Raw genomic sequence first — 22,819 nt, 5'->3', positions numbered from 1 at the left:
GTCTAGCTTCTTCAAGGTTTATCCCCTGGAATTTTGGGAAGGGTACAACTGCTTCAGACATTCACAACTGCTTCTTCTATCTTGATCTGTTTTTTCCAGGAACAAAACATTCACAACACATCCCCCTCCCCCCTCCTTCTCTCCAAAAAGTCCCTTTAACACTTTAGAGTGGCAGCCGTGTTAGCCTGTATCAGCAAAAACAACGAGGAGTCCTTGTGGCACCTTAGAGACTCACAAATTTATTTGGGCATAAGCTTTCATGGGCTAAGACCCACTTCATCAGATGCATGGAATGAAAAATACAGTAATCAGTATAAATATTACAGCACATGAAAAGATGGGAGTTGCCTTACCAAGTGAGGGGTCAGTGCTAACAAGGCCAATTCAATTAAGGTGGAAGTGGCCTATTCTCAACAGTTGACAAGGTGTGAATATCAAAGGAGGAAAATTTATACCTTCAAGTCAGCAGGACTGCTGTGGGTACCCACATGGCCCCACAGTATGCCAACATTTTTTATGGCTGACTTAGAACAACACTTCCTTAGCTCTCCTCCCCTAGTGCTCTTACTTGCACTACATTGATGACTTCATCATATGGACCCAGGGGAACGAGGCCCTTGAGGAATTCCTCCAGGATTTCAACGATTTCCATCCCACCATCAACCTCAGCCTGGACCAGTCCACGCAAGAGATCTACTTCCTGGACACTACAGTGCTAATAAGCGATGGTCACATAATCACCACCCTATACGGAAAACCTACTGACCGCTATTCCTACCTACATGCCTCCAGCTTTCGTCCAGACCACATCACACGATCTATTGTCTACAGCGAAGCTCTAAGATACAACCGCATTTGCTCCGATCTCTCAGACAGAGACAAATACCTACAGGATCTCTATCAAGTGTTCTTAAAACTACAATACCCACTTGGTGAAGTGAAGAAACAGACTGACAGATCCAGAAGGGTACCCAGAAGTCACGTACTACAGGAGAGGCCCAACGAAGAAAGTAACAGAGCGCCACTAGCTGTCACCTACAGCCCCCAACTAAAACCTCTCCAGTACATCATCAAGGATCTACAACCTATCCTGAAGGATGGTCCCTCACTCTCACAGACCTTGGGAGACAGGCCAGTCCTCGCTTACAAACAGTCCCCCAACCTGAAGCAAATACTCACTGTGACGGGTTGGGTCACAGAAACCCCCTTTGGGACTGCTACTTGATGTGTGTAGACTACCTCTGAGCCTGGTTTCCCTGCCACCATGGGATTTCAGTGCCCTGCCTGGTTTGAGCCAGACACGCTTGCCTGCTGCAAACACAGATCCAGGTCTGAACCACATCCCCCACAAGCTGCAGGCTTAACTGAAAGCAGCTTAAGATGTGCTTCTGTCTCCAGCACTCAGATACCCAACTCCCATTGGGGTCCAAAGCCCAGTAAATCCGTTTTACCCTGTGTAAGCTTTATACAGGGTAAACTCATAAATTGTTTGCCTTCTATAACACTGATAGAGAGAAATGCATAGCTGTTTGACACCCCTCCCCCCCCCCGATGTTAATACATACTCTGGGTTAATAAGTAAAAAATGATTTATATTAAACACAAAAAGTAGGATTTAAGTGGTTCCAAGTAATAACAGAACAAAGTGAATTACCAAGCAAAATAAAATAAAACACGCAAGTCTAAGCCTAATGCAGTAAGAAAACTGAATAGAGGCATAGGGGCACCAGTTTAATAATACTGCGTAGGGCCCCATAAATCCTAAGGACAACCCTGCAAGAGGCATTAGACATCCTTCTCATCCCTTGAAGACCTGAACTTCGCAGATCTCCCTCTCCTATCACATATCCAACACCACATACAAGAAAAAACAACTCTACTCAACTGACAGTTTCTCCTCTGCCTCGGTGGATCCTGCGCTTATTGGCGGATTTGCTCACTTCAGAGGTTCATGGCAGCCCTCAGTTTGGCCACTTTTGCTGGTGGCTCAAACCTGCCATTCGCTCAGCTAACTTCATCACTGGCCAGCATGGGGAAAAGGAGAACAATCCCTGCAGTCTCTGCTGGCCTACCTAGTGGGTTGGGGGACAGTCCAGAGACCTTCCCCTCTGGTGGGACTCCCAGTCCAGGTCAACTCCTCTTATATAAAATAGGGAGTTGGGGAAGATGGGGGGAACCCGGGCCCACCCTCTACTCCGGGTTCTAGGCCAGGGCCCTGTGGATTGTAGCTGTCTACAGTGTCTTCTGTAACAACTGCGTGACAGCTACAACTCCCTGGGCTACTTCCCCATGGCCTCCCCCAAGCACCTTCTTTATCCTCACAGCAGGATCTTCCTCCTGAAGCCTGATAACACTTGTATTCCTCAGTCCTCCAGCAGCACTCACTCCCTGCTCCTTGTATACCCTCCACTAACTGATCAGAGGTCCTTTTTTAAACCAGGTGTCCTCATTAGTCTGCCTGCCATAATTGATTCTAGTATGTTCTTAATTGGCTCCAGGTGTCTGAATTAGCTTGCCTGTCTTAATTGGTTCTAGCAGGTTCCTGATTGCTCTAGCATAGCCCCTGTTCTGGTCACTCAGGGAACAGAAAACTGCTTATCCAGTGGCCAGTATGTCCACCTTCTACTACTCTGCTGTACCCAACTGGCCTAGGTCTATCACACAATGCATTCAGCCAGCAAATTAGTCTGAAAAATCAACCATAATAAGACATATATCATGACCTTTACTATTGCCTCACCATCACCAGTATGGATAGAGGATCATGTTCTCACCAATGTAGAAACATTCACATACTTGAGCAGCACCATCAGCCAGTACAGTGGAACAAGCCAGGACACCCGGAACAAAATCAGTAAAGCCAGGAACACCTTCAGGAGGTTAAATACAGTCTGGAAATCATCAACATACAAAACCGAACTCAAGATATATCAGAGCTGTGTAATTTCAACATTACTGTATAGTGCAGAATGCTGGGGAATGAGCAAGTATGACCTGTCCAAACTATCTTCGTTCCAGACAACCTTTCTCAGAAAAATCCGTATCTTTTGGCCCAGAACAATCTCAAACCAAGACCCATTGAAACAGTTCAGCCAAGAGGATCTGAGCATCATCATTTCCAGGAGGTGCTGGAGATGGATTGGCCATCTGCTTCAGATGGAAACTGATTCCATCACCAGAGTACCAACAAGATGGACACCTGAAGGCAAGCAAAAACGAGGCCACCTGAAAAGAACATAGCGAAGAGCTGTGGAAGCCGAGCTGAAAAACCTGGGGCACAGCTGTGGAGCCATTGAAAGACTTGCCAGAAACAGTCAGGAGTGGAGGAGCTTTGTCGCTGCCTAAATGCCAGAGGCATAATGGGAACACGAAGATGATGATGATGAAGAATTTCTTTAGCCATATGACCTTATGTCATTAACCATGTCCTCATTCTCCTCTTCCCTCATTATGTTTCACACTTGTTGCATAAGGTCTAAAATTGAATTATAAAACTTGTTGGGCAGGGGACTCTTGCTACGTGCTTATACGGGGCCCAGCACAATGGGGCCTTCACTGCACCGCTGAGTAACAGAAAACTCCCTAGATCGAGTTTGAGAAACTTGCATCAGTGTAGTTACTGGTGCAAGTTTCTGCTGTAGACATGAGACGCAGATATAAAGTGGGGCATCAACTGGTAAATCACACCAGTGTAAGATGCCTCTGTATCTGTGCACAGTTCATCTGTATTAGGAGCTTACCGTGTAACTACATTGTCTAGTTAGGTTCTCTAATGTAGACAGGGGCTAGGACTTTTAGGTCAGAGCAAAGGATGTAACAGCAAAATTAAGGGCGCTTAAGAACATCTAGTTGAGGGGAATTAGAACACTAACTAGCCTTTTATCTCTAGAGGCCCTTTGAGTCAATCCAGCTATGCTAATACAGCTCAGAGAGGCATATTTGAGCTGTGTAGAGCAATGCTATTCAAAGTGGTGGTCTGCAGACCGGAGCAATCAGCTGCCGGTCCACGGCGAGTTTCCAGGAAAGAAAGAGAAAAATAATTTAAAAATCTCACTGGAATTTCACCAAGAATAATTATCAGTCGATAAAGTCGACAATATTAAATAATATTTTCAGAAGCACATATTATAATATTGATAATTATGCCATAGCGCTACAGCATGTTTTGCATGAGATGCACGAGCGCATGCTTACCCCACTCCTTGACATATAAAGACCCTGCCCCACGGAAGTTACTATCGAGTTGAACAAAGAGCATCATATGGATGTCTGCGTGCTTGTCATTTGGGACCCCGTCCGAGCCCACTGATCTGAGAATGTAAGTACTAATATTATAAATTTTAATAATTTTCTATCCTATCCCGCCGTATCCCTTACGAGGTAGATAGAGACGATTGAGCACCACACACCTATAGCCAAATAAACAGTCCTCACTTCCACTATATCCATATATCATTTCATACACTCTCTTTGTTCTTACTTATCCCCTTCCCCTCTTCTAGAATCAAACCTACATGTTTCTGCCAGGAAGTTCTCTAAATTCCTTGCTTTCTCCATATCCTTCAGACAGGTAAATCTTATTTTTGACATTCATTATTCATTCTTTCCATATGTTCAAACCATCTTAACTTTCCAATTATTACCCTGTTTGCAATTTAATTTTAAAATGTATATTATCTTCTTATCCTAATATTACTTACCCTATTAATCAATGTTCTCCCGCACATATTTCTCAGTAAAAGCATTCCCACTGCATTTATTTGGCTTTCATCCTAATATCATAAATTAAGTATATACCCAGGGTAATGGAATTTATATTCATTATTTTTATGCCTAATTTACAGATGGCGAAGCGAGGTCCAATCGACATATTTATCAAGCAGGCATCCGATTGCTGAACACGCAAGTAATTCTGAATCAGATGACGACAATGTAAATGAAACCGAAGTATTGTCAACAAAAAGAATTCATACTAGCTTTACTCGGAAATATGACTCCTCATACATTCAGTTTGGTTTTGTAGCCACGAATGATGAGGGAGTGCCAAAACCACAGCTCATTATTTGTGGCTATGCGTTGGCTAACGACACACAGAAGCTGTCAAAACTCAAGAGGCATTTAAATACAAAACATAATGAAATTAGTTCAAAGCCGAAAGAGTTCTTTGAAAGAAAGTATGTTGATTTAAAAGGCTGTCAGAAACAGATCCTTGAAGTGTCACGCATAAATACTTGTGCTTTGCGTTGCTAAGGCTAAAAAGCCATACACAATCGGTGAAACGCTAGTGATAGGGCTGTATTAAAGATGTCTGCATGGAAATGGTGGGCGAGCCGGCAAAGAAAGTGGCTCAGGTGCAACTTTCAAATGACAGTATAGCTCAACGAATTCACAATCTGTCTCACTATATGGAAGATCAGCTCATAGGACAGATTAAATTAGCAATGTACTCTTCTTTGCAACTTGATGAAAGTACAGATGTTGCTAAAATGGCAGTTCTGATGGTGTATGTGCGTTTTGAACATGAGGGTTGTTTGAAGGAAGAGTTTTTTTTGTTTTCTGCTTTACTGCCAACAAAAACAGCTAGTTCTGAAGTGCTCAAGACTGTGAGTGACTACTTTGTTAACATGTGGGTTGGATTTCAAGTTTTGTGTAGGCGTATGGTCTGATGGCGCTGCCGCAATGACAGGACGGCATTCCGGAGTGGTTACCCAGATTAAGGCACTTGCAACTGAATGCAAGTCGATGCACTGCTTCCTTCACCGAGAAAGTTTTGCAACAACAAAAATGTCAACAGAACTAAATAGTGCTCAGCGAAGTCGTAAAAATTGTGAGCCATGTAAAGGCAAATGCTTTAAATTTGAGACTATTCGTTGCATTATGTGATGATATTGGAGCTGATCATAAACAGCTCCTATTGCATGCCGATGTACGTTGGTTATCGAGGGGAAAAGTCCTGTCGAGTATTTGAGCTCTGAAACAAGCTTGCCGAGTTTCTTCAGGACAAAAAACCAAATTGGTCACAATTGTTCCGAGATGTGGATTCGATAGCCAAGCTCGCTTATTTGGCTGATATCTTTGCCATCTTTAATGATCTCCACACCTCCATGCAGGGAAGGATGGCTTTGTGTCTTACAATGGCAGACAAGGTGGATGGACGGACAGAAACGAAAGCTAGAAACATGGAAGAGTTGAGTGTCAAGAGATTGTTATGACATGTTTCACAAATTAGCGACAATAATCGCCGATGCAGGCGAAGACCTTAATGTTACATCTCTACAAAATGTCGTCAGTGAACACTTGACGAATTGGCAGAACGTTTAGAGTTTTACTTTCTAACAGAAGAAGATCCACGGAAAGGGACTGGATGGATCCAAAATCAGTTTATTCCATTGAAAGATGACTTAACTGTTACTAATGGAGGATAAATTGTTGGAGCTGGCTGCTGACGAAGGATTGAAGATGAAGTTTTGAAACTACAACATCACTAACTTCCTTTTGGATAAAAGTAAAAGCAGAATATCCTGAGCTTACTAAAATTGCTCTGAAAACTCTTCTCCCATTTCCTTCAACATACCTCTGCGAGACTGGCTTCTCAACCATGAGTGTCATTAAGATAAAGTACAGGAATAGTATGGATATTCTCCATTGTGCGTGTCACTGTCCTCAATTGAACCACGACTGGATAAGCTGACGAAGAATCAGGCTCACCTTCCCCATTAGTAAAGGTTAAGGTTTAACATGCCTATTGTGTTAATAAAATAGCTTATCAATTTGATATTTTAGTATTGACATATTTTCAAAATTATGTCTTCAATTTAATGTTCCTTTCCATCTTATTTTTTAACCTTTATTCATTATTTTTGATTTTATTACTTATATATAATGTTTTTTATAATATCTTTGAGACTGCTGGTTTGATTTTATATTTTTTTATTTGTATTGTAATATTTGTTTACAAAATAAACAAAATAATGTCTGCCAGCTTTTATTTTATTCATTATATTGTTTCCGATATAAATTAATATTACGAATGTTCAAATATTTGCTTGGATCATAAACTAATAGTAGTCATTTTATACCATCCACACAGATGCACAGCCTTTCAGTCAGTCTTCAGTGTATTTAAATGGGAACATCTCCACGAGTACGCTACACGTGGTATGCACACTCCCATTCCAATTAATACAGTGAAGAATGTTAGTTTTTCTGATCTGATGTGCTACATGCCTATGCGAGTGCGATAATAATATGGCACAAATATGGTACCGGTGCCTGGCACACTGGGAAAAAGATTGCCAGTCCGCCACATCAGATAGTTTGAGAAGCACTGGTGTAGAGGACCTGGGCTGTACTTGACTTTTGATGGTGTGTGGTATGCATTAGTACTGTACGTCCTAAGTACTCAGATACCATGAAGATCAACACAATATAAAACCTGTAAATAAGAGTTTCACATTTGAATAATCGCTAAGTGAGCAATTTTCCCTCTTATAAAAGCTTCTCATGCTTCTAGATTTTGGAGGAGAGAAATAAGCAATGCTGCTGTTAAATCTTGTGACCTTTCAGGCTATTTTAGTTTGTGTTAAACCACACAAGATATGATCTAACAATGAGCCTATTTACCATCTTTATTAAATGGCTAAAAAATCAGTGCCGACTTAAAACCATAGTAGTTGACTCTGTGCTTTTCAGCTGATCTTAAACAGTCTTGGTGGATGGAAATCCAGAGGAAAATAACCTGTTTATGCTATGCATTTTTCCAACTAGGCAATCTCCTCTTTCAAAACAATGGAGGAAATTTCAATTAGCACAAAATATATTTCAGCCAGGTGAAGCCTCTTTTACGCTTGGCACTAAGATCATTCTGAAAAAACTTTCTGTTCCCTGAAATAATATGCTGAGATTGCCAATGTACTGAAAAGATAAAATATTACTATAGCTTTCTTTTGAATTATGTTGAATTAACATGTCTGGATCCTATCCAAAGAGTTATAATTTTAAATGGCTGTTTCAACAGAGTAAATGAGGTGTTTTTTCCCCTCCTAGGATCAAATTTAAATCGCTGTGGATTCCGAGGATCTTCATATTTGGGGGTGCCATTCAATCCATCCAAGGTTAGTAGGCTCTGTGTGTGTGTGTGCAAGAGAGAGAGAGAAGACCCCTGTAATAACTAGTAAATGATCTTGTGGCTTCTTCAGAGAATAACTACATGAAGTGAATATAGAACCAGGAACCCTTTAAAGAAATTAATATTTGTTTGCATTTGCATAGTACTGCACCCCCACACAGTACTGTTTCTCTGTTTACAAATGGTTATGGAGAAATTGATGTACAGGTTGTGGATTGCCAAAACTACACAGCAAATTGTCAGTGCTTGGTTTAGAAAATGGGAGTTCCTAATTGCAATCTACTGGGTAAAAATATTCTCTGGTCCAAGAACTACATGTGAATCCTGTCCAGAAAAAGCAGAATTCCGCATGGCAGAGGAGGTGTGCGGTGTTCTCAACATTTCTCTTTCTGTGTTCAACCTCAGGACAGCTGAATCTTTCTCAAATATGGTTGAGATCCTACTCGCATCTGTTGTGGGGGGTACGTGAATCCATGGGATTTTGAGGATCAAGGGGATGGGAAACGTGGGAAATAGCAGAGCCATTGCTTTTAATGGTGGGAAACTGGAAGTGAACAGAGGCTGCTGAAGACGATGGGGAGGATTTGGTAGGCTCCGAAGATCTGAATAGACTGGTAAGCTGGACAGGGAGAGGCAGTAGAAGGCAAGGGATCCGTGCAGCATGTGGGAGGGTGGTGAAGACAGGTCAGCTGCTGCTAATATGTGGGAAAGGGAATGTAGTTTCAGGTAGGGGACAGATTCCAGCCAAGTATTTGAATGGGGAAAGAAGGGTGGAAGTAAGATCAGAGGATTTTTATGGGGGTTTGAAACTGGGAGGAGAGGGTGGGTATCTATGCACAGGAGGATATATAAAATTGACACTGGAGCAACAACTTACCTGCTCCTTTTGCATAGCAAATCAGCCAAGGCAGCAGCGCAGTTTCCTGCTTGGGTGCACAGAGTGGCACCCTTTGTTTTCATAATTTACATCCACAGTCTTCCTTCCACATTCAGCAAGGCTAAAGAATTGTGAAGGGGAGTTAATGCATCTCTGCACTAGGCACTGCATTAGCAGCGTAATCTTTGTGCCTTGATTTGCTGTGGATCTGCCCTCTTTTTTACACCATAGCTTGTGTCTGCATCATTTTACTCCTAACATTGCAATAATCAGATGAATTTGTCACCTGTTATGATTGGCATTCGCCTCAGTCATAATCCACTACACACTGAACTGTTATGCAGTCTCATGGAAAAAAATCTGTCTCTGTAACAGACTCTTACAGAAATAAGCATAGTCGAGGGTCTGTAATTTTTAAGAGTTCTTGTTAAAATCTTATTAACCTTTAAATATGTAAATGACAATCCAAAACCTGAATAAGGTTGTAAACACATCTTCAGTCTGGTACTGTAAGCCAGTCCTCTTCTTCAAATCACCATATAATCAGAACCTGATGTCTATCCCACAGCACTAGTGCAACAGTGAGTGAGGGGACTCCTCCACCATAGGGGTAGCTAATAAATCACTGTATCATTCATAATATTTAAATAAAACTTTAAACAATTTAATGCAGTACATTAAATCAGCACATGCGTCATTGGGAGACTCATTTATGCCCAAATCCTCTCTCCTGCACAAAGCTTGAGGAACTGGGCTTAGCAAAAAGGAGTTTGGCTGAGGTCTTGTAACGCACCTTGAAAATGAAGAGTGCGATATAATGTGCTAAATATTGTTACAGGGTGTCAGCATTTCACTGGTGCTTTTTCATTTTGACACGTCTGTTCAAACAGCACACAATTTAAGACGTGAATCTCCTCTTGTCAGGAAGTGTGTTGCTGCCCTATACGCTGTCCTATGCTCTTGTAATTTAGCCTGTAGAAAGAAGCCAGGGGATAATCTGTGAAAGTCAATGTACATTCCTTTGTTTAAAAACTATTCATATATCAGCACACTTTTTTACATTCATGCATCAATGCATTGTCTACTGCCTTTGGTGAAAAGGAATTGGATCTGTCTTTGTTATAATTGATATTAAAAAAGGGCTTAAAATATTGCCAATGCTACCTTCTTTCCTTTTTCAAATAAATTAGTGGTTTACTGAAAGGAACAAAAACTATGGAAGCCTTGCCAGGATAAAGCTGGCTTTAAATGATATAGAAATGTAGGGTTGGTAGGGGACCTCAAGAGGTTTGTCTAGTCTCATTCTGCTGTGCTGAGGCAGGACTGGGCATGCAAAGTGGTAGCTCCATAAATTTGTTAGTCTCTAGGGTGCCACAAGTACTCCTTTTTCTTTTTTCCTCACTTCTGACACGGGCAATGGTAGCTCCTGTGTCCCACTGAACTAGGCCGAGGCTCCTGTTCTGGATGATGTGATCTGGTATGCTGGGTTGCCATGTGGCTCAGGTTTGGCCCCCCGGCTTGTGGTGATGGCTGAGAGGCAGCTGGGTCAAACCTGAATGGTGCTACAATCTTATGGGCCTGGCTGCAGTGCCCAGAGAGGGGATCTGGGACAGGAGGAGCTGCTGCTGCTTTAGGGTCATTTGTAGACACAAAAAAGTTACAGACAGATGGGAGAATTACACTATCTGACTTTTTCCTGCTTTGACATACCTGTAGCCATACTTACAGTCTTCAAAATTTAAACTGTTAGACCGTAAAGTGGACTGAGGGGACCCCTAATCAATGACACTTTGGGTATGTCTACACAGCGCTTTAACGTGACTGTATAGTCGCAGCTCCAGTGCTGGGAGAGAGCTCTCCCAGCACTGTAATAAAACCACCTTGGTGAGAGGAATAGCTACCAGCGCTGCGCTGTAGCACTTTACAGCGCTGAAACTTGCATCACTTGGGGGTGTTTTTTCACATCCCTGAGCGAAGAACGTTTCAGCGCTGTAAGTGGCAGCGTAGACAAGGCCTTTGTCTTGTAAAACTTCTTGAAACAGGTCATGGTTGCTAAATGAACTTAAAAGCAAAAGGTTTCGTGTCACCACAGGCTGGGTCACCTTTCAGGCTTGCATCCGATGAAGTGAGCTGTAGCTCACGAAAGCTCATGCTCAAATAAATTGGTTAGTCTCTAAGGTGCCACAAGTACTCCTTTTCTTTCAGGCTGGGACTCCTCCCTCTTGTTCAGTTCTTTGGGAGTCATTGATGTCATGAGGAGAGAGGTGAATTGGAGGCCACTGTCTCATTCTTATACCACTCCCTTCTGAGGATTACCCAAGTGAGAGTTGAACTGTCTTTGTGATGAAATGTAAATTTCTTGTTCACACCTTCCCACTGCTGGAGAATGGCTGCTTAAGTAGGTGATAGCCCACTTAACTTTGATACTTGTCTGGGGGCTGAAAGGCCTGCTTTTCTTAACCTTGGAGCGTGTTATAACAATGATACACAGAGTAGAATCTCATAACTTCACATACAATGTTGATACACCTATTACCAGGACAGTAATGTTCATCAGGTTATGACGTTTCAAATAATATCTCACAAGGCATCCTTTTTTTTTTTTAAACAACAAAATTTATCATAGTCTTGTAAAAATGGTGAACATAATAGTACAGACAGTCTCACTATAATTCTTCCAGAACAAAACTTTACCAAACTTTTCAAAATGTACCTTTGGAAAGTCTAAAGGATAATATTTTTGAGAATTACAAATGCCTAAGAATATTAACTTACAATGAAATCTCCTTCTTAACCGTACCATTGCTACTGTGACATTAATTTCAAATGGAATTTCTATAATCTCACTTTATATTTTGTCTTGACTTATTTTATATTGTACTAAATCTGATCTGCCTGATAAGCATAATCTTTCTCTCCAGGAGAATTAAACACTGTGAAGTAAAATTTTAACATTGTTTCACTCCAACTTTTACTAATCTTCCATTTCAGATCTCCATATTTATTGGAGATTGATTTAACCCTAGTGAGATGCATGTATACACAAAACTCTGGAATGCAATCAATATTTATTGCAGACTACAGCTTTTTCAGTGTCGTTGTATATCGTTAGTGCTGGCATCTTTCCTCCTCTTCCTGGACATATGAAGTAAAACAATTTAAGATTTTGGCTATTCCTGTTTGTATAATCCCATTGCATTAAAAGCTTTGGAAATTCAATTTACTTTTCAGTGTAGATTGACCTACTTGCATGTTATATAAGCAATTGTTTCAAAGTATCATGGAACTTTTCCAAACTCTTTTCACCTTACTTTAATCTATTTGACCAAGTTAGATTGTAAAACACTCCGAAGGAAATCGGGTCACCCTCCTAGGTTACAGAGGACACTATCAGGGCAATGTTAGCTCCAAATGTAGGTTTTGTGAAAAAAAGACTTAAACAGTCATTTATGAACTGAATATTTATTGTGATGGAGCTTGATTCTATGGTCCTAGACATCAGGAATTTGTGATAACTCCCCTGGGTGCTTATATTTGGGATCAGAATTCTAAAATTCAAAAAATGTAGAAGAGCATCTTGGGCACTGGGCTACTGAGAATAAAAGTAATTGAGGGGAAGGTCTGTTGGAGGTAAGGACATAGTGTTGTAACCTTCAGAGCTGAAGTGCCTAGAATCCTTGAAACCATGTTCCAATCCCAGCAGGGGCAACTCAGTCTCGAAGTTAGATAAATAAAGTACTATATAGTTTGCTGATTGGTGGATGTGCCAGAGGAGATGGCAAAACAACATCCCATCTACTCTGCCTGGGCTTTGGACCCCTCTTCCTTTACCAGTCGTCTGAGCCATGGGAGGAAGAGCAACATGGTCCTAGGTGTAGAATTAATGGCAGGACTGGAGACTTGTCCCTCCGCAGACTGTATCTGGGAGCAGTTGTTGACAGGAGGACATAATGTGAAGCCCACTATGACTTCCCATTCTGCACCTCTGTTATCCCTCAATGGAGGGATAACCCCAATAAGGAGGTCTCAGTAGCACCCACCTCTCCTTGTCATATGAGCTAATCGTGGAAATCACACATGTTGAGGGCAGTCTATCCACTGACCTAGAGATTAGTCACCCTGCCACCATCTACAGCTGCTGAGCAGGAGGTAAGATGTAGGTGGGTACAGACTCTAGACCTGGATTCTGTTGGTGTTATCCCCTCTGAGAGCAAGTCCATAAGGGCTCCAGGGAGCACCCCACTTCCTCCATGTACTCTGGAGGAAAAAGAGCATCATGCTGTGAGTGGAGAGTACCCAGCAGCAGAGACCTGCCCAAATCCAGGTTTTTGGTGTGACAGTAGACTCTGTATTCTGCAATTTAAGCTCTTGACATCTTTTACTCTGGTGTGCCTACCTCCCTTCCTTTCTCCTTCACAGTCTCTCCATTGCCAGTCTCATTTCCCATCTTCTGTGCCCCTCTTCATCCTTTCCTCAGTGTCCCTCCTTTTCCCTTCCTCCTTTTTAACTTTCTGCCTTCTACCATTGGCCTTCAGCCCACCTTTGCCCTCGTATTACTTCACAGAAAGTGAAGCTTTGTATATTGTATCCCTTTCCACCACTTGGATCTTTTTTCTGTTTGGCTCTGTAAATGCTCAAGAGCAAGGACTGTCTCCCTTTATGGATGCTCAGTGCCTACAGTTTGAGTAATACCATAATTTAAATTCATGGTGGTGTTTTTGTAAGAGTAGGGATTTGTCCTGCCAGAGTTTTTTCTTTTCCTCCTCTCCCCTTGTTGCACAGCATTCTCTGTGCCTATTGTGTGCTTGGCTATCATGCAGTCTCCATGTCGTCAATGAACTCTATGCCGCAGCTGTGGAATTTGGTGCAGAATTGAAGCTTTCATTTCATTTCACAAGGGTTTGGCCTTTTATGGTTGTGAAGGTAACAGCGTTTTATATTGAAGTCGTGTTTAGATTGTCTTTGAAGTCTGCAGTCCGAGAGTCTGATTTGTCCCCATTCATGAAATGCAGTGGTTATGCTGAAGTATAACAATGTAAATCTCAACATGGATTATTTCATTACTGATCATTCAGCAGAAGCTTATATCTCGGCACCTTCCTAGTGCCAAAAGCCCTAACTGTCAAAACCACTAGCTTCCCTTTTGATGCAGTTATGAATTATGAATACAAAATTTCTCTAGCACATTGAGGTAGTAAAAAAATGAATTTATAATAAATACAAATAACAAATGGAATATTGCACTGAAAAATGTCAGTTCTTGAGTTTAACATGAATCTGCCACAGAAACTGGGGGCCTTACAGCAGAGTTAGTCCAGCCTCTTAAAGTCTGCAGGGGACTTTGCATGTACAGTGGATTCTGCTTATTAGCAGTCTGTTTCCAGCAAAAAATTGCTATTACCTGGAAATTGCCAATAATGTTGAAAGTATGTTTGCAGTGCTGCAGCCAGAGAAGGAAGCCCTGGGATGTACTTGCTCTAGCTGCAGCCCCCCAAACTTGCCTACAGGGCTGCTGTCAGAGAAGGAAGTGCTGGGATTTGCTGAGCCCGGGTCCTGCGTGCCAGGTCAGGAAGCAACGCAGAGAGCGCAAAGAGAGACACTGTGGAGCTCCATGGGTCCCCCGTGCCCTCACTCTATGTGGAAAGACCCAGCATCTGGGCTGCAGCCCTGCTGCTGCCCTGCCTGCTGCCTCCTCTCAGAGCCCACAGCACTGGGATTCTGGGGTGCGTGTGTGTGTGTGGGGGGGGTGTCTCCCACTGGGCAAGGAGGCAGGTGACACAGCCTGTTACCTCCTTCTATGGACTGTGGGTTCTTGACCACAAGCAGGTTTGCTGCAGCCATGGAAGGAAGCACTGGGACAATGCCAAGCCTGTGCCCCCAGCACCGGGGTAGATCAGAGCACAGGGAGAGCTACTGTGCAGCCCCAGCGCTTTTTTGCTTGATTGCAGCCCCATAAACCACCTCTTCCCCACCCCCCAAAGTTGTTAATAAATGGCATGCCTGTTGGCAAAGTTCAAATCCCTTTAACATTAAAGTAATTGGAGTGGCATTGTTTCACAGTAAAATGTTGGTATTAAGCAAAAGTTGTTGATACTGGGATTGCTATTAAGCAGCATCCACTGTAGCTTATAAAATGCTTGGGGGATCCATCTGAATGAAATGTATCATCATCATAATAATAATACCTAGCTTTTATGTAGTGCTTTTTGTCAGTAGATCTCACAGCACTTTATAATGGAGGTTAGACCATTATCTCCATTTTACAGACAGAGGAACAATTCATGAACTTATCTAATTCTGTTTTGAACCCAGTTACACTTTAGGCCTTCACCTCATCCCCTGGCAATGAGTTCCACAGGTTGACTGTGCGTTATGTGAAGAAGTACATATTTACATTTGTTTTAAACCTGCTGCCTGATTGGGTGACCCTTGGTCCTTTTGTTAAGTGAAAGGATAAATAACACTTCCCTATTCACTTTTCCCATATCACTCATGATTGTATAGACCCCTATCATCCCTCCTCCCCTCCCCCGACATCACTTTTCTAAGATAATCAGTCCCAGTCTTTTTAATCTCTCCTTGTATGGAAGCTTTTCCATATCCCTAATAAATTTTATTGCCTTCTTTGTACTTTTTCCAATTCTAATACCTTTTTTCAGATGGGGTGATCAGACCTGCATGCTGTATGCCAGGCATGGGCATATCATGGATTTATGTAGTGGCATTTTGATATTATCTGTCATCTTATCTATTCGTTTCCTAGCAGTTACTAACGTTAGCTTTTTTTGACTGCCAATGTGTTCTGAGTGGATGTTTTCAGAGAACTATCCACAATGACTCCAAGATCTTTCCTGAGTGGTAACAGCTACTTTAGTCCCCATCATTTTGTGTGTATAGCTGAGATTGTTTTCCAATGTGCGTTACTTGAAATACAATTTGTAAATGTGATCTGCCATCTGTTTACCCAATTTAGTGAAATCCCTTTGTAACTCTTCGCAGTCAGCTTTGGACTTACCTATCTTGAGTAATTTTGTATTATCTGCAAACTTTGCTACCTCACCCACTTTTCCAGGTCATTTATGAATATGATGAACAGTATAGATCCATAGGGGACACCACTAATTACCTCTTTTGTGAAAATTGATCATTTCTTCCTACCCTTTGTTTCCTATCTTTTAGCCAGTTACTGATCCATGAGAGGACCTTCCCTCTTAAGCAAACTCAGCAGTCATGGGATAAGTGCCTTAGGTGAGGGACCTTGGCAAAGGCTTTGAAAGTCCAATTCACTACACTGATTGATTGCATCACTCTTGTCCACATGTTTGTTGATCCCCTCAAAGAATTTTAATAGACTGGTGAGGAGTGCTACAAAAGCCATGCTGACGATTCCGCCAACATATCGTGATTGTCTGTGTCTGATAAGTACTGTAGTTTCAACCAGTTGCCTGGTACTGAAGTTACATTTACCAGTCTGTAATTTCCAGGATTGCCTCTAGAGCCTTTTTTAAACATGGGTGTTACATTAGCAATACTCCACTCATCTGATACAGTGGCTGATTTTAAGCAATAAGATTCATATCACAGTTGGTAGTTCTGCAATTTCATGTTTGTTTTTTTTGAAGTATTTGTAAACTTCTAACTCCTCAGCAAGTGTGTCAGATGAAGCTGTGCAGTTATATAGTTTCCTTCAGGCATGTCTAGTCAGATAAATTCCACTTGACCAAAATTAATGCAAAGATTAACATTATTTACCTTTAAAACATTGTCAAAGCTTTGACTACTTAATTGTAATTCATTGAATACTTAATTGTAATTCAAGAGCTTATGAAATCAAAATAAGTTAAATGTATTTTCTTTTAATTTTAGGGTCCTGGTATATCTCATCCCTATGACAGTGGTCACATAGCAATGACATACACTGGCCTATCATGCTTGGTTATTCTTGGAGATGACTTGAGTCGAGTAAATAAAGATGCCTGCTTGGCAGGACTGAGAGCTCTCCAACTGGAAGATGGAAGGTACAGGACATTCTTTATTACAGGGCACTCTGGGAAATTTTGAGGAAAACCTAACCATGGAACAAAATATACACTTCACCTGCATAACATATCTGTTATGTCTTCTCCACCTTCCAGAAGTTTGTTTGCTGTGGCTGGTGTGAAAACTAGAAGATAGGCAAGTTACCAGGTAGTCTGTTGGAGTCTTGAAATTGATTTCTTAGCCCAGTGCACATTCGCTATTGGAAAGTTACTGGCTGGCCTGGTAACATGATGGTAGCGGTGCCTTTCAGGAGAGCTGAAGTGAACTCTGACACGCCCTCACATTCTCTGGTTGTGTAACTCTGTGGAGCACTGTCAAAGCAGCTTTCTATGCCTTCTGGGAAGAGAGATTTGCTTAGGTCTGATGACTACTTCTGGCTGACTTAAGAGCGGATGAAAAGTTAGAAGTTGAGATTCAGGGGTATAATTGGGTGGAGAAAGAGGATACTAGGGATCCCTACCATATCTGGATTCTTTTTCTGCAGTCAATAAAGATGAACTCTACTGCATAAACTAGCATTATTGTATTCCTCAGATCCAATAATAGATACTGAGTGATTCTGCTTGTAGTCAGTGAAAGGCAATTGGTCAGGTTGGGGGGGGGGGAAACAAATCTTTATTTCTCCATACTCATTTCCTCCAAGCAGCATAAACTTTTTCAGTCTGCCTCCAACACAGTGAGCGAGTGGCATGTGGAGCATGGGTATCTCTCTGTGGTGCTGGAAACACTAGGGCTTGCTAGGAAAAAGATCGCAGAAGTGCAATATGTGCAGTACTATGCTACAGCAAAGTTTGACTTTCTGCACAGTCTCTTCAGAATACCTTACAGTCTCTAGAGATGGAATGTGTCTTCTTCAGTGGTAGCTAATTCTGAAGTCAAATGTCAAAAGATTGAAATGTCCTTAGGAAATATGCTTATCTGGGTGCTAATGCCAGTTATTCAGAGCTCTATCCGTGCTAGGCACCTTTGATCCAATTTGCAGCCTCTACTGCTGGCTTTATGCCCTGGTGTCATATCCTATTTAGAAGGATACAGATGTCATTGGGACCAAAATCTTTGTGCGTGTCTGTTTTAAAAAAATCCCCGCAGGTAGTTTTTATTTTAAAACATAAGACCGTTAAAGACCTATTCTGCTGCAGTATGTGTAACCCAAAGTTGCAGCTTAGTACAGAATTATGTGTAATCAGCTAGTTGTCCCGTCTGAATGAGGAACATCAACATGAATATAGCAGAGTAAATCAGACTTTCGTTTTTAATGAAATCAGACTTCCTTACCTAATAGCTTCCCGTCAAAATGACTCTAGTTTTAAATCAGAATGCTGTAGCTTAGTTACTATATTAAGTGTGTATATGATATAAAAAGGGTATGTGTGCATTTTTCTAAAAACACCTTTCTGATTTTTTTTAAAGCAATATTTGTTTCAGTACTAAAAACAGTGTTTCAACATCACCCATCCAGTGGGGTGGTTGTCTCAAGACTGATCTGCAAACAGTTCTTGTACTGGTTCAAAACCTGTTCAGTTAGTGTTGTGATTTTTTTTTTTTTTTAAATAGAAATAGTTAACCAGCACAGCCCTAGTGTGGACCATTATAAGTATAAGGCACCTGGACACTGATATTTATCTTATTTCCCCTTCCTGTACAGGAATCACTACATTGATAAAACACCTCTGTAGCAATATAACTTCATCTAAGCTAAGGGGATTGTACTGCTTTAAATTACACTGATGTAATTAAAGCTGTGCAAGTTTTTGTGTGTAAACAAACCCTTAGTGAAAAGAAAAGGAGTACTTGTGGCACCTTAGAGACTAACCAATTTATTTGAGCATAAGCTTTCATGAGCTACATGCTCAAATAAATTGGTTAGTCTCTAAGGTGCCACAATTACTCCTTTTCTTTTTGCGAATACAGACTAACACGGCTACTACTCTGAAACCCTTAGTGGTTGCTGTTGTTTCAGTGATATTTTCTAGCTGAGAACATAAGTCCTACACACTGCTGGACTGAAAATATTGGCTTTCCTATTAGAAAGCACTGCATATCTGTGTAAAACTTGTTTTTAAAGTAAGCACTATATTTTAAACCGTTTGTCTATTTTTGAGTTAAGAATAGTTCAAGTTAAGACTGTTTGTATTTGTTCTATGTTTTGTGATTTCCAGTTGGTCTTTAGTGGGAATGTAGATTGATTCCTTCTTTGCATGGTAAATTGTTATGGTAGGTTTTTAAGTGATTGATTTTAAAGACAGTAAAAAGCATAATTAATGTGTTTTAGTGATCTCTTTTCTTTGTAATTAGACGAGAGAGGCAAGAATCATAGAATATCAGGGTTGGAAGGGACCTCAGGAGGTCATCTAGTCCAACCCCCTGCTCAAAGCAGGACCAATCCCCAATTAAATCATCCCAGCCAGGGCTTTGTCAAGCCTGACCTTAAAAATTTCTAAGGAAGGAGATTCTACCACCTCCCTAGGTAACGCATTCCAGTGTTTCACCACCCTCCTAGTGAAAAAGTTTTTCCTAATATCCAACCTAAACCTCCCCCACTGCGACTTGAGACCATTACTCCTTGTCCTGTCCTCTTCTACCACTGAGAATAGTCTAGAACCATCCTCTCTGGAACCACCTCTCAGGTAGTTGAAAGCAGCTATGAAATCCCCCCTCATTCTTCTCTTCTGCAGACTAAACAATCCCAGTTCCCTCAGCCTCTCCTCATAAGTCATGTGTTCTAGACCCCTAATCATTTTTGTTGCCCTTCGCTGGACTCTCTCCAATTTATCCACATCCTTCTTGTAGTGTGGGGCCCAAAACTGGACACAGTACTCCAGATGAGGCCTCACCAATGTCGAATAGAGGGGGACGATCACATCCCTCGATCTGCTTGCTATGCCCCTACTTATACATCCCAAAATGCCATTGGCCTTCTTGGCAACAAGGGCACACTGCTGACTCATATCCAGCTTCTTGTCCACTGTCACCCCTAGATCCTTTTCCGCAGAACTGCTGCCTAGCCATTCGGTCCCTAGTCTGTAGCTGTGCATTGGGTTCTCCTGTCCTAAGTGCAAGACCCTGCACTTATCCTTATTGAACCTCATCAGATTTCTTTTGGCCCTATCCTCCAATTTGTCTAGATCCCTCTGTATCCTATCCCTGCCCTCCAGCGTATCTACCACTCCTCCCAGTTTAGTATCATCCGCAAAGAGACCCAGTGTACAAACTCAAGTTTTTCTAATAAAACTCTTCAACAGACGGAGATTTTTGAACAGTATGTGGGGCTCTCAGGCTCTTAAATTATTTATTAGGTTGTCTGGAGAACTAACCATACTTAGGCACTGTTAAGTCAACCAATCACTAGCTTTTTTTTTTTTTTTTCCCTGCTTCCAGAAAAGATGGAGCAGAAAAAATTAATCCTGTTACAGAAAGCATAACCTTCAGTTTCTGTCCAGCACTCCCAAGCTGCTAAATTCTAAAAATTAATGCAAGGCATTAACTGAATTCCCTCTCTGTGGATCCAGTTGTGTTGATCCACAGTAATATATATCAGCCAAAAAGACTGTGACCCCCAGAAATACCAACTGTAAGATTGAATGAAGCCAACAATTTGTTTATGAAAACAGAACACTCTCTTCTGAGCCTTTTTTTTTATGACAGGTATTTGGGAGTCCTTGACCCAACTTTTAAAGATAAAGCAAAAATCCAAGTATTGTACTACATTAGTACATGAAACTTAAGCTGTTTTCTTCTACAAACCAGAAGAACGCTTTAGATTTTTTTTCTGAAGACATCATAATGTTGGTAGGTCTTCATGAGCCTGAGTTTTTTGTCCCAGATTCAGTCAGGATAGCTTACTGAAAGCTCACATGGTGAAATAACTCTAAAATGTATTTGAAATTCAATACAGTCTTAGTTAAGTATGATACTAATTGAAGAAATGTAAGAGGTAATAGGAAAGCTCACTCTGTCTTAAAGCAGAATGGGGGCTACCTTAAAGACTGACTTAATAATCCATGTTAATATGTTATTTAATATGTTAAACTAATTGTTTATCTAAAAAGAAAAGGAGGACTTGTGGCACCTTAGAGACTAACCAATTTATTTGAGCCTAAGCTTTCCTGAGCTACAGCTCCATGCAGCCGATGTAGCTATAGCTACATGCATCCGATGAAGTGAGCTGTAGCTCACGAAAGCTTATGCTCAAATACATTGGTTAGCCTCTAAGGTGCCACAAGTCCTCCTTTTCTTTTTGCGAATACAGACTAACACGGCTGCTACTCTGAAACCTGTTTATCTAAAAAGGTTTTTTTTTTTTTAATTTAAGCCAGAATAGAAAGGCGTGGGGGGGTGCACAAGGAAATGTTGGGTAGAAGACTATATAGAAAAAAATACAGATCTGGTTACATGTAGAGATCTGGTCTGTGATTTTTATTACATTCTGTCTGTGAATCCATCGTTAGACCTTGTAGAAATTTGTGTTTAACACTTCGCTAGAGGTCCTGCTGTCATTCTTTGAAGAGAGTATGTTCCTTCATGAATGAACTGCCCAGGCATCTTAACTGTAAAAACATCCCTTCCATTTCTGAATCCTCTGTTTGTCCATGGTTTTTGCATTAGTTACCACAGCAAACCTGACTGTAAGTAGAATCTGTTTTGACTGCAGTGTAAGGGAAGTTAGCAAATGACCTTTAAATCACTTGGCAATTGAGTGAGAATGTTTCTTATCTGATCAGTTTTGGAGGAGAGAATTGCCCCAGTTTGACAGTTGAATACTAGCCAAAGGAGCCTATCTATACTATAAAAAGAAAAGGAGTACTTGTGGCACCTTAGAGACTAACCAATTTATTTGAGCATGAGCTTTCGTGAGCTACAGCTCACTTCATCAGATGTTTACCGTGGAAACTGCAGCAGACTTTATATACACACAGAAATCATGAAACAATACCTCCTGACTCACTGAGTGGGGTGGGAGGAGGTATTGTTTCATGATTTCTGTGTGTATATAAAGTCTGCTGCAGTTTCCACGGTAAACATCTGATGAAGTGAGCTGTAGCTCACGAAAGCTCATGCTCAAATAAATTGGTTAGTCTCTAAGGTGCCACAAGTACTCCTTTTCTTTTTGCGAATACAGACTAACACGGCTGTTCCTCTGAAACCTATCTATACTATGTTTCAGAGTATCAGCCAGTTAGTCTGTATTCGCAAAAAGAAAAGGAGTACTTGTGGCACCTTAGAGACTAACCAATTTATTTGAGCATAAGCTTTCATGAGCTACAGCTCACTTCATCGGATGCATAAAGTGGAAAATGCAGTGAGTATTTGAATATGAAGGTCACTATCTTACAACAAAAAAACTTCAAATCCAGACTCCAGCGAGAAACTGCTGAATTGAAATTCATTTGCAAATTGGATACTATTAACTTAGGCTTAAATAGAGACTGGGAGTAGTCATTATGCAAGGTAGCCTATTTCCCCTTGTTTTTTCCTATTCCCCCCCCCCCCCCCCCCGACGTTCTGGTTAAACTTGGATTTATGCTGGAAATGGCCCACCTTGATTATCATACACATTGTAAGGAGAGTGGTCACTTTGGATGGGCTATTACCAGCAGGAGAGTGGGGTGGGAGGAGGTATTGTTTCATGGTCTCTGTGTATATAATGTTTTCTGCAGTTTCCACAGTATGCATCCGATGAAGAGAGCTGTAGCTCACGAAAGCTTATGCTCAAATAAATTGGTTAGTCTCTAAGGTGCCACAAGTACTCCTTTTTAAGGGGAAATAGGTTACCT

General features: G+C 41.3%; 1 protein-coding gene across 3 annotated transcripts in view; it reads left to right on the top strand.

The window, feature by feature from the left end:
* The window catches only part of PGGT1B (protein geranylgeranyltransferase type I subunit beta), a 73,942-nt gene that overhangs the window by 19,119 nt on the left and 32,004 nt on the right, over positions 1-22,819 (top strand). For all 3 annotated transcript variants that reach the window (XM_073344735.1, XM_073344733.1, XM_073344734.1), the window contains 2 exons: positions 8,047-8,114; positions 16,872-17,023. In XM_073344735.1, coding sequence (XP_073200836.1) covers positions 8,047-8,114; positions 16,872-17,023 — 220 coding nt within the window. The remainder of the gene's footprint in view (positions 1-8,046; positions 8,115-16,871; positions 17,024-22,819) is intronic.

This window comes from Lepidochelys kempii, chromosome 5 (assembly GCF_965140265.1).
Source record: "Lepidochelys kempii isolate rLepKem1 chromosome 5, rLepKem1.hap2, whole genome shotgun sequence".
NCBI lineage: Eukaryota > Metazoa > Chordata > Testudines > Cheloniidae > Lepidochelys > Lepidochelys kempii.
The sequence above is the reverse complement of the archived record's forward strand: the minus strand, read 5'-3'. Positions and strand labels throughout refer to the sequence as shown.